Raw genomic sequence first — 13,220 nt, forward strand, 5'->3', positions numbered from 1 at the left:
AATATTGCAGCCAGGTTAGTGTTGAACAAGGTTACCATGACCAGCCAAAGACCAGAAACTTGAGTTGGCAAAGGTGACTGGTTGCATCACTAAACAAAGGCATGTTGTTATTACACCTATATCTTAAAAGTTAGTTCAAGGATCAAAAGGAAGTCTGCGTGGTGAATGAGGCATGTTCTTTTCCATCCCCACATTGACAGACAGCGAGAGACACATTGTCCGCTAAGTTTGATTGGATCTGTCCACAGCAGTATCCAATAAAAAATTGTGATAGAGGGCATGATAACAATTCAGACCCAAATGAAAGCTTCCAAACTCGTAAGATTAATTCAGCATTTGCCTGAAAGGATTGCAGATCAATAGGGTTTACTCCAAGTAGCCACTTATAATCTGGTGGCAGAACTTAGAGATAGATGCTAAGGAAAGACAAAGCTTCAGAAAGGTTAGTAAGTTATTTGCTCAATTTTTGCAGAATATTACGACATCATAATTGTAATTATTTGTAGTTTGTACATTAAATTACTAGGATTGTTTAATATGTAGAGTGTTAGCTTGTGGTCAGAATTAATTTTGTAATTAGCTAGGTTACTTTGTGGTAAACCAGTTCATTTATTAATGCATTATGTTAGAATTTACACATGCTTGAATTTGGAAAAATGGTTGACGTAAGTAAGATTAGTTACTATAGATGTATGCATATATCAGAGCATGGATATTTAAATATTTGCATAATTTGTATGAGTTGCAAGGTAAAGAAATGTGCTTGATTATTGTAATATTGTTTAGTATAACAGGATTAGGAATATGTACTGATGTGATGGAATTTATTGATATATGTATAAGAAGTAATTGATACCATTCTGTATTATGTTTGTTTTAACATACAAGAACATTTGGGTATCTCAATTTGAACGAATGCTTGACCAAAGAAATTGAATAGCCTTTGTCTGATGATAGGCTCTGTGTTGTGTGAAATGAGAGGGCTAAGGAAAAAGATTGTACCGTCCTTGTGTTTTCACAGGAAGTTTTTTAGGGGACAGGGAACTTTGGTTCGATTGAGTCCCAGTCTTCAAGAGTTGGAGACGGAATTGAGACTGTAGCTGAGACAGTTGAAGTCTACAGGAGGGTAGTCATAGGAGAGAAAGTAGAGAAGGAGTAGAGAAAGTCGAGGAGGAGAAGGAATTTGGAGAATAGTTGGGGAGGAAAAGAAGGAGGAATTGGAAGAAATAAGAGAGAGAGAGGATACAACAGATGAGTAGAAATATAAGGACAGGTGGAAATCAATCTCACACTGCTAATCAAGTGATGCAATATGCTTATGAAAGCGTCAAGCAGAAGGAGTATAATTGGAAATTGGAGACATTTGATTATTGAATTGTTATTAAATTGTGATTCATTGAATTTCAACCTTTTTTGTATATTTAACCATCTAACCATCAGCATTGCTGACTGGGGGCTTGGTGCCTTACAGCTGTCTTTCACTAAATTTAACTTCCAATAAAATAGAGCCTGGGTGGGACTTAGATAATACTTTAAATAAACTATTAGGAGCTACCTACCCCAACCATATACTTCATCACAAAAAATAATGATAATAGTATTGCTAATAAAAAGCATATTTAAAGAGGGTAAAAGAAATAGCTGGATACTATTTTACCTTGAGACCTTTAACAAAGGTATATTTATTTTAATTACATCTCTGAAGCCACTGAATATAGAGGTTTGGACAAAGGAAATAGAATGGGCATTTCTAAACTATACTGGAATGCTATTCCAGAGCAAATATTGGAAATGTCTTTTGAATGATTTCTTATTTAGTTTGGTTGAACAAAAGCTTCTGAAAACAATTTTCTCAGCAAAAATTGTCTGAAATTTGATAGCAAGCATCATAGCTTGAAAACCTTTCTGTTTGTTGAAGTGTTGCCAATCTATGAAATATGGCCACCAATTATAAAATTCAAAGCATTTATACACCTTTATCTTGAAAAAACTGTTCAACAGAATTTGACCATCCTTGATAGAAGGAATCCAGGCATAAGGTTTTCCGATATTGAATAAATAGTGTTGATGTGCCTTCAGATATGAATACAGAGACAAAACCAGAGAAAACTTGTTTTCCAAACATATATAATCAACAGCACTAATGACTTTTTCTACAGAAAGCATATCAGCCTCCAACAGGGGAGGGTTTATCTCATGAGTTTAGAGGTGTCTCCCACATGTTAAAAATTATGGTTAAAATTGAATGTTTTTCTGTTATTTTGTTCCACATCTTGGCTCCAGTGTAGTACATTTACAGTAATACTGCCAGTGATCATGTGACTGGACTGGCTTTTAAGCAGGGCAAGACAATGTAGTTTGCTAAAATCTTTTGATCCTACATGGTTGGCTAGCTTCAATTTTCAAAGTTTGTCTAGGTGAATTATGTGTGAGCAAAAGAAGTAATTCAAAAAAGATTAAGGACATTAATTGATTATGTCTGAGTAACTGAAGATTCCACTCAGCATAAAACAATAAACAATACTTTATTCTCTCTGCAGGTTATGTTCTGCTTTGGAGCTTAAAGAGATGGATTAAAGTCTATAGTCATTGTGATGAAAAGTAGTTGGAAAAGGATGTTGTTGTAGTTATGGGTTGAATGTCACTTTGCAGCATGTGATAGGCCATACATGGTGACCATTATATCTGGTGGAGGAAGAACCTGTGAAGAACTACCAACCCATAGACAGTTAGTGTTGAACTTTCTCACATGCTCATATTGGCAGAGACTTGAACCCATACGGACAGAATTGAAATGTCATTGACCTGTCAAGGTGAGCACCTGTCACACAGGGCCCCAATTTGACCAGTATTGACAGGATTAAAGATGTTGATTGATTACTCGAGAGCTCAGGTAGCATCAAAAAGGGTCAGTTGACATTAGTGTTTAAAGTGTTTTGGGATATTTAAGTGTGACAATGCCAAAACACCAAAATCCAAGCAACCAAAATATCACACAAAGTTCATTGATGGTTGGAAATAGGAATATCACTGTTTGCAAAGGATGTCAAGTATGCATTCTGATATTCTTGTAAAGCTGATTTTAAAGTTTGTTATAGTGGAAAGAATGTCATCACACACATCGTGCAGAAACTGATCTCATAAAAGCGGCAACATTTGCATCATTGTAATCCATGTTCACAAAATCCGCATCAAAAATGTTTCAATGTGCAATTTTATAGTCCAGCATTATCTTCCATTTCTACTAGCAGATCACATTTCTGATTTAGTCAAAATAATTTTCCCTAACCCATAAATTGCAAAAAAATTCTCATGCAGTCAAAAACTACTCACATAGCTACTGTTTTATTGTTCATAAGAAATCTTAATTGAATAATAATAATAATAATAATAATATTACTATATAAAATATGATTGGTGACGATCTGCGAAACATGACCAGCAATCATGATTTTTAGGTAAAATATGCATTCGATACTTCACTGAATGAATGCATCACAAAAACTGAAATATACACCACTGACCTTGATTTAATCCTTGTACACATGAACATAAACCAGACTAAAGTCCATGTCACTAACTACCATTATAATCCATAATGGCCAAAATGAAGGGGGTCATTGCATTTATAATACTAGTAAGAGATAATTGGTTTCCAGATTTGACTGTCATCATTAAAGAGTGGTGATTTTGATGATAATGATGACCATGAAGGTGACGCAACATAGTCTTGAAGTTGCAGAGGGTGTAAGTTTATAATGTGTGTGTTTGTACTTTCTGTGGATTAAAACAATGTTAAACCCAGACAGTACCAATCTTGAGCTATTCTGGCAGGCAGTCAGCAATCTCAATCTACCCACAGGCAGGAGCAAATTTATGCTCCCTAGTGGATACCTTGTACTAACATTGCCACATTCCAATGCAGACAGTGAAAAGGATGTTTTCCATTCTGAGAAAAATTTAGGCTGAATTCAGTAACAATAAATCATCTAAATATTAAGATCATCGATGATGAGGACTGCCACCTACCAGTGTATAGTCCAGCAATGATCAGGACTGCCACCTACCGGTGTATAGTCCAGCAATGATCAGGACTGCCCCTACTGGTGTATAGTCCAGCAATGATGAGGAACAAAAACCTAGATTTCTGCCATTTACAACCTTGCCCAGTGTACTTAATAAAACAAGATATCTAGAAACTTGATAATCAATGAAAAATTATGTAATTGCAGATTTGCAAAATGTCAGTCATATTGATCTAGCTTGCTGTCTTGCTTGCAGTCAGACAATGAGTTAATGAAGACAACAAGGTTCATTATGCTCATGGGAATCAGCCATGCCAAAGGTAATATTGGAGGCTTAGGAGGTAATTTGCAGAGTTACAAATTCTGGCTAAAATCCTGCCTCAATCACAAAATGGTGAAATGAGCTAGCAGTCCATCACTCTGTTTTAGAAAATTCACCCATCCTTTTCATACTTTCTGCATTTTGATTTTTCAGGTATCTGAGGTAATATTGGAGGCTTAGGAGGTAATTTGCAGAGTTACAAATTCTGGCTAAAATCCTGCCTCAATCACAAAATGGTGAAATGAGCTAGCAGTCCATCACTCTGTTTTAGAAAATTCACCCATCCTTTTCATACTTTCTGCATTCTGATTTTTCAGGTATCTGAGTCAGGTTGCTGTCAAAGACTTACAGATGTCAAGAACTTGGACTTTCTTATACAACGACTGGTTAGCCGTTGACAGAGGTGCCATGTTATCTACTGCTGCCACGCTCCCCGCTGTGTCTGAGGATGAATTCAAACAGAAACACATACATCATTTTTTGCTCAAGTCAAGTCAAGATTTGCGTGACGGTCACTTGTGGGTCAGTATTTTTTGTAAGCCAGCTCAGAGTACCTTCACTCGAGCACAGCGCTTAACATGTGGGCTTTCACTGCTGCTGACCAACATGCTTACAAACATCATGTTCCATGGTATTCCCACTGATGATCCACACGCACAAGTTGGTGTTTCTGGGATCAGTATATCTCTGACTGCCATTATTATTGGAATAGAAAGCAGTCTCATCATGTTCCCCATAAATTTAATTATTCTTCAGCTCTTCCTCAGGGTTGCCCCTAAGTCAAAAGGTAATACAAAATATAGGAGGAAGGGTACACTGCATCAGTCAAAACAATCAATGCTGAATGTTCATGGCCAGAGGTCCAAGGCACGGGACATGGAGACTACAAAAGAAGAACAAACTCAAGATGAAAAGAATCCCCAGTCTTCAGATGCTGCAAAAAGTCCAGCAAAACCTAAAAGGTTGGTTTATTTTTGTATGTGTTTTCAACAGGTAAAAGTTACAGAACATTTATGTTACAATAGTTATATTTTGGATGTTTTTACTGGTGCGCTTAAGAAACTGTTGTTGCAGTGGCCCTTGTCTTTCATCAAACATCTGTCCATCCATTAGCACAAGTTTGTTATTAATAATCCTAATAATTAGAGTATTGCCATGAAACTTTGTGTACACATTCACCCTAACGTCTAGTTGCTCATTAAAATAATGGTTCTTCTCAGACAGCCGTCCAATATGGCCATGTTGGGAATCTTCTTATTGCTGTTCTGCTTAATGGGACAACATTGGAGTTTTCATTGAAAAAAACAACTTTTGGTGTCTTGAATGAAAATGGTGCTGATTTGATATTGTTACCATGGCTGTCATCTTGAAAATCTTAAAATCTTATTATGACTGAATGAAAAGGCAATTATCAACATGAGATTTACATCAGAAGATTTATTATGATGTCTAGTTGGTCAGAAATGAAAACAGTTCAGCATGGTCACTGTAGCAATGATCATCAAAATATTGTTGTCTCTAAAGAATGCTTGCTCTTATCAACAATAGGTTTTCACTGAAAGACTTCTTACGATGTCTAGTTGATCCTAAAGAAAATGATGCAGTTCAGATGCTAGTATTGTACACATCTTAATGATCTTGTTGTCACAACACAATTTACATAAAAGGTATTACTATGCATTTGACTGGCTCCCCCCCCCCCCATGACCACACACAAGTATGCTCAACAATTCTGATAATTTTCTCATTATCGCAGTTTTGGACCTTGACTACCGTGTTGTAATGGATGAGAGCTGTATTGGGTTTTCACCAGAAGACTTGTGATGTTAGTTGGTACTAATGAAAATTATGCTTATCTGATCATCCGTTATGGCTACCATGGCAGCCATCTTGCAAATCTTGTTGTTGCTACTCCTAAAGGGGAAGTCCTATTAACATAGAGCATTTGATCGACAGGCAATTTATTATGATATATAGTTCTCCTGAATGAAAATGGTGCTGCTCTGACCTTAAATATGGCTGCCACAATGAACATATTGAAAATCTTGTCACTAATTCTCCTGAATGGATGGTCATATCAACATGATGTCCTCACAAAACATCATCCAGTGGTGTCTAGTTTGTCCTAAGTTAAAAAATGATGTCATTCTTACATCCAACATTGCTGCCATAATGACTGATCTTATCACTTAAGAATATCATAATGGTTTCAACACTGCAGTTAAAAAAGGAAACCGTTATTATAAATTCTAGAGAGCCTTTATGGGCAGCCATCACTAAAGAGTTATTAGAAATGTATTGAATTTATTTACTTATTCTCTATTTTTATGTTGCATCATATAAACAAGCTAGGTTAAAAGTACATTGTACAATCTAAGTTTTATAAATTGATGACAACTCATTATTAGCTATCCAGATTTTAAGAGACTTTTGCAATGAATGAATTCTGTAAATTTGCAACCATGTAATTAATTTTCAAGTGAAAGTTATAGAACTATTTGAAGCCTAACACAATTATAGACATCACTTGTTTGTTTACAAAAAAGAAACAACAGGCAGGTATTGATAGATGAAATTATTGCATCGTCTATCACATTCTCTTCAGTGTTATTAAAAGATTTGAATGTACCAGTTATGCCATTTTCAGGGAATATATAAAGCTGCACATATGTGAGAACTCTTTTTGTTGTTGGAATGACATTTGTATACACTACAGTCAGTGATGAATAGAATTGATTTCATTTCAGACTTCCATGGTGGTTCTTGTACATTGCCTGGTTTCTGGTGTTGGCAACAGCCCTGGTGTCATCATACTTTGTTATGCTTTATGGCCTAAAGTATGGCTATGTAAAAAGTGTCAACTGGCTGGTGTCCTTCCTCACTGGATTCTCCCAGAATGCTGTTGTTCAGCAACCTCTCAAGGTCATCTGTGTTGCCTTGGTGATCACATTGATCCTGAAGAAATCTGTAGTAGCAGAGGAATATGGATATGATGAAGAACTCGGTAGACACTTATATACTAGTTATTAAAGATTTTCTAGGCTATTTGAAAATGAGAATCAAATTCTCTTTGATGGAATAAAACTTGATCTATGAAGATAAAGGTTTTTCTGGATTAAATTGATATATTGGGAATTTTACGTGCTTTTGAGTACTGCATATATTATTCAATTCGTCAACTCCAAATTCATCCTGCAGAAATCCAGATGTGCCTTTGCATAATGCACCAGCAGAAATATAGATTTTTGCTATAACTAATCAGTAGAACAAACAGAGACTCTGATCTGTTGATCATTCTTCAATGCCAGGTCAAGGTCAGCTTTTTGCAGTAGGACTCAACTTGTACACAAGTATAGATGGTATTTTTGCATGGGAGTTTGACGTATTTGCATGGAAGTTTGACATATTTGCATGGGAGTTTGACGTATTTGCATGGGAGTTTGACATATTTGCATGGGAGTTTGACGTATTTGCATGGAAGTTTGACATATTTGCATGAGGAAAGGAACATAGCTATAACCCTCAAAACACCTTTAGAAAATCTTTGTGCAGTGCTGCCATCAAAACACTGGATTTTTTTAAGGCGCCAACATGATATAGGTATATCGTGTTAGGCAGGGGTTTGTGTTATTACCTTTACATGTCCAGCCATCATATCTAGGTTATGTTTTGTTTTCAGGCAATGCGGTGGGACATCTGTGTTCCTTGAACACATTTTATGTTGTTTTTGTTGCTGTTGTTGTATTTGTTGGTGGGGTTGCTCCTTTTGAGGAGCAGAGAAATGTGGTGAATTAATCATGAGATAAATCCTGCCCATCAGACCCTGCCTTAAGAATTGTATCCCCCCCCCCCCCCCCCCGAAAAAAAAGTACCTGTTGCAGTCAGTCATATTGGTTCTGACAGCCTTGACCTTTTAGGAAACAAGTATTAACCTTAAGTGATCATAGTTCTTTGTAAGCATTCTTTTCTCTTTGTAAGCATTCTTGTCTCTAAATCCATTTTTTACTACATATAATTTCATAGCCAAAGAATATTGCAACAAATGTGGCCACAAACTTCACCAGTCTTTCTTCTAGAGCAAAATAGCACAAAATTACCTAATGTCTACACTCTGAGGAAAATTGTATTTGGATGAATTTTGGTAATAATTACTCCATGATAATTAGTTTTAAATGTAACTTACAGGGTTCCCGCGCTACCGGGAAATTGGGAAAAAGTCGGAAGAAATTATAAATTTTCCCCCACCATGAAAATTCCTTGAGTTTTGCAAATATTGATGAAAGTCAGGAAAAACCCAGAAATTTCTCTTTACAACTTGACACCCAAAACAATTATGTAATTGAATCATAACTGAACTGATCGTGAGTTAAATTTATCAAGTTCTAACCAGAATATTAGGAGTTTGCAGTATGGATCATTTGGGTGTTGCCATAAATATATTTGTTGAGACAATCCAAATGCTCAGTGGATTAGATTCATCTAGTGGACTTTTTGTTTCACAGGTCGATATCCGTATTTTTTTTTCTATTTTTATGGAAGGTATGAAAACCAGTCTAGCATCACTAGAGGTCAACATGGTGGCGTTAAAGCATAGCCGCTTAGCAGATGGCTAGCAAACTTAAACGTCGTTAAATCGATTTATACCTGCATTAAATCTATATTAAAATTTAAAATTGTTATGTCTTTAATCTGCTGAATGACGATAAAACTAATGCTTTCTCAAAATTTGTGCTGGTATTAGCAATTTTGTGCTGAGTTTCATCTAGTCTGTCAGTGGATTAAAGACATAACAATTATAATATGTACTTGCTATTTTTGAGAAAATAAATAATTTTCCTATTGATAGGCTATCTTACAGTGGTGGCAGATTCCAGATTTTTTATATGTAATTTCTCTGAACCCACAATCCATCCTAAATGTCCATATGTGAAAAATGGGGTTGGAATATTTGGAGGAAAACCAGATTAGAAAAATGTTGACTCTCTGAGGTGATCTTTGGTGCGAAATTATTACACAGTGACTTGTAATTTGAAGCATTGGTTTCAGAGAAATGGGAAATTGTTGTCCCTTTTATGTTATATTAAGAAACTAGAAGAAGACAAGTTGATTTTGTAGAAAATTCAGCCCTTGTTTATACAGCAATGTATAACTTTGAAGATCTTTTGTCAAAATTTAAATCAACTCTTAAAATGATGGAATTTTTAACCAAATCGTCTTAAAATGTTTAGGCTGGTTGAAAAATCTTGTTTGAGATGTTATTGGCACACACAAATTCAGGGTTAAACTTTTTTCATTAAAAGATAAGATTCTAATACTTTGCATTTATTGGGGTTTTTTCATACTGTGATAGGAAATGTTTACTTTGTATAGCGTGCACATATATTTCTCTAGAATTCCTTAGAATTAAAGGTGTGAAAGGAAACAAAATAATTTATGTTCATTATGTTGTTTCCACATAACAACATAATGCAGGTCAGCAAAGTAAAATAAGAATTTGTTTTCTGTACATTGAAATGGCTTTAAATGCCACTTTGTAGGAATATAGTCAGATTTGTTTTGTGTGACTCATTTTGTAGTTTTGTATGTGATTGGTTCTTTTCTGACATATTTGTTTTGGAGAGTCTTGAAAGAGAAACATCTTCAGATTTTTGAAAATGCATGTTTTATAATCCAAAATATTCTTTAATCCCATTCAGAAATGGTCATATGTTAATCTTGAAAAAATTAATTTCATCCTGGAAAAAACCAGGAAAAGACCTGGAAATTTATATTTAGAAGAAGTGTGGGAACCATGAACTTATGAAACAGTGAAAGGACAGCTTGTATCAGCAAACTTAAAAGTACAGGAAGAGTTTGATTGGTACAAAACATTTAATTATTATAATATTCAGTGCAATGCTGGACATATTTTGTGCCAAATGGTTTTAACATTTGCAAACTGTCTTAAGAGTTGTTAAATGTATGATTTGTTTAACATTATGGGTGAGATTTTTTTATATTTAAGATGAGGATGAGGAATACTTGCACACAATTCAAGTACCTAAGAGAAAAAAGCACCCTGTCCATATTCCTCCAAGTCAGCATTTGATGAATAGGATTAGGCATCGGCTTCACCTTGAGTGGTTTATGAGTATGATCTTGAGAGATATTGTGCTCTATGTGTTCTTCCTGACCATTCTGCTGTTCATGGTACATGGACACAGAAACGTTTCACAGGCCTTTATGACTACAGAAGCTATTCAGAATAACTTCTTCCATGCAGCATCCACTAATGAACTGAAGTTTTATCAGGTGATTAGAACAAATACAAATTTAGTTTGCAAGTGTCATAAAGTGTGCTGACCATTTTTTACATATGTTTTGTTATTGTCATTGACTTGCTACAGGAGTAGCCAGGCCTGTATTGTTCATTTTCATCTTTAAAGGAAATCTTATTCTAAAACTCATGCAAGAAAGTAATATGCTTAATTGATTGTTTTAGTATTTACATTTTTAGCAGTAAGACTTAAATTACACTGTAGGAAACTTGATTGACCTAGTGAGATCATGACGTTCCTGAAGCACAAATGATTCTCAGCGTTTTTGGTATGAACTTGTCTTAATATTATAGAATGCAGGTAAAAGTGTTTTATTTTTAGGGTTAATAAAAAATTCATTTATGTGTTTTCAGTGTTATTACATGCCAAAAATCTGACATGCTTCATCTGGCATTTGAATCGGGTTTTCAGTCTGCATTTCTGTATCACAAATCCAAACTCAAACTACTTTGCCTTCTTTTATATCTGCATGTAGATATTTTTTGATGCAGTGAACCAAACTTTTAACAATACCAATTCATTTTGAATTTTATTCATACAGTAAGCTAAAAATATTTAGAAAACATATAAAAGAGGGTAGGTAATAAATATAGAACTGTTGTTGTGTTTTGTAATGAGTTGAGGGAAAGACGTCGTTTTATATGGCTTATAAATACATTCCGTCCTGATGGACTCCGTGTAGCCCTATGAAATGTCAAAACTCATTCTACATGCTGGCTCAGAACAAAACACGTATGCAGTTTTGTATATTAATCAGCCCTGCTCACATATCACCATTAGCACACATTTTGCAACAGTAAATTACGATGAACATTATCATATCCTCACATATCACTGTTAGCACACATTTTGCAACAGTAAATTACGATGAACATTATCAGATCCTCACATATCACTGTTAGCACACATTTTGCAACAGTAAATTACGATGAACATTATCAGATCCTCACATATCAGTGTTAGTACTCATTTTGCAATAGTAAATTGTGATGAACATTATTATATCTTCAAATACAATACTGCAGTAACTCGGGTACTGTATTAACCATAGATGTTGGGACACTGTATTTGTTGGACACCATAAATTAATTTTGAAAGTAATTTTTTCGTGCACTGTATGTTCTGAGACATATCGTTTTCTTGAGTCATAAGGTGTGGGACACCTTTTAAATCATTAAAAAATTACATGTGAAAAATGCCCTCCAACTGAAATTTTATTATAAAAACTATAAAACAGTGTACTTGATAAAACTCTTTAATCCACTGCAGCATCATCTCATCAGCACAACCCTTCTGCACATATATGATCCATTCTTTCGGTGAATTTAATTTAGCTTTGTCAGACCTTGAAAAATTATCTTTAGAGGCAACACATCACCTAAAACAGAAACTGCAAGGTCTAAAGTCAGATTTTTTCAGATCTGCACCATTTGTACTAATTCTCACACTTTTGACCCCTATCCTGTCCTCAGTCCATCCAGGAATGAGATCAAAGTACACTAGAATTTTATACACGTTAATGTTCATATTGTAGACAAAATCATCTGCTTCTCTTTTGGCCTTCACGAATTCATCAAATGATTTTATTTTCTCCAAATCTTCTGGGTGACGCTGGTTCGTCAATGTCCATGTATGAAGCACTATGTTGCATCACTTTATTTTCTCCATTGTTTCAATTTATTTTCAAAATTCTATTGAATACAGGTGAAAAGGAATCAAAGTTAGCTTCCATATCTTGACCGTTTTTGTATATTCAAACAAAAAAAAAAAATTAGAAAATCGGCACACTTAAAAGATTCCAAAGTCGGCTTCTGAGGTCAGCTTGCTTTGCAATAAAATAACTTTATATTGATATCCTTTAATAATAAAAATAAAAACCTGCTTCAGAGTATCCAAAATTAGCTTCCGAGGTTGGATTGCTTTGTAAACAAAAATAATTTTTGTCTTTGCTGTCCTGCTAGCTAGTTCAGATAATAAATTTACTGCTTGCCGCTAGTTGTGTTTATTCACCACCTCATGGGCTCCTATGTGCTTGGCATCTGTAGTTATAATTGTAACAAGATAACCGTGTTGGATTTACAACAGAACACTGATAAAAATACAATGTTTACAGATGAATGACTCAAATGAAAAAAGAATTATGATTAGTACATGCGTGTATAAGAGCCAGATATTGGACAAATTACCACAATCTGCATGAACCTATTAATGTAACATAGATGTGAATACAAGTAAATGACCTTACACAATACCAGCACAAACTGTACTCATTAGCTATATGATTTAATCCATAAAGTCAAAAATAATATTTGAGTGTGATGTAATCCATAAGGTATACAAAAATATTAGGGTGTGATGTAATCCATAAAGTAAACATACTGTAATATTAGAGTGTGATGTAATCCATATGGTAAACATAATATTAGAGTGTGATGTAATCCATAAAGTAAACATACTATTAGAGTGTGATGTAATCCATAAAGTAAATTATAATATTAGAATGTAATGTATTCCATAAAGTAAACATAATATTAGAGTGTGATGTAATCCATAAAG

General features: G+C 34.7%; 1 protein-coding gene across 1 annotated transcript in view; it reads left to right on the top strand.

Moving 5' to 3' along the window:
- The window catches only part of LOC149794845 (polycystin-1-like protein 2), a 98,325-nt gene that overhangs the window by 66,291 nt on the left and 18,814 nt on the right, over positions 1–13,220 (top strand). The window contains exons 11-13 of the mRNA XM_089964500.1: positions 4,665–5,309; positions 7,095–7,351; positions 10,352–10,638. Of these exons, the coding sequence (XP_089820626.1) occupies positions 4,665–5,309; positions 7,095–7,351; positions 10,352–10,638 (1,189 nt within the window). The remainder of the gene's footprint in view (positions 1–4,664; positions 5,310–7,094; positions 7,352–10,351; positions 10,639–13,220) is intronic.

The sequence above is a fragment of the Sinohyriopsis cumingii genome, chromosome 7 (genome assembly GCF_028554795.1).
Source record: "Sinohyriopsis cumingii isolate HCF-2022 chromosome 7, ASM2855479v2, whole genome shotgun sequence".
NCBI classification, from domain to species: domain Eukaryota; kingdom Metazoa; phylum Mollusca; class Bivalvia; order Unionida; family Unionidae; genus Sinohyriopsis; species Sinohyriopsis cumingii.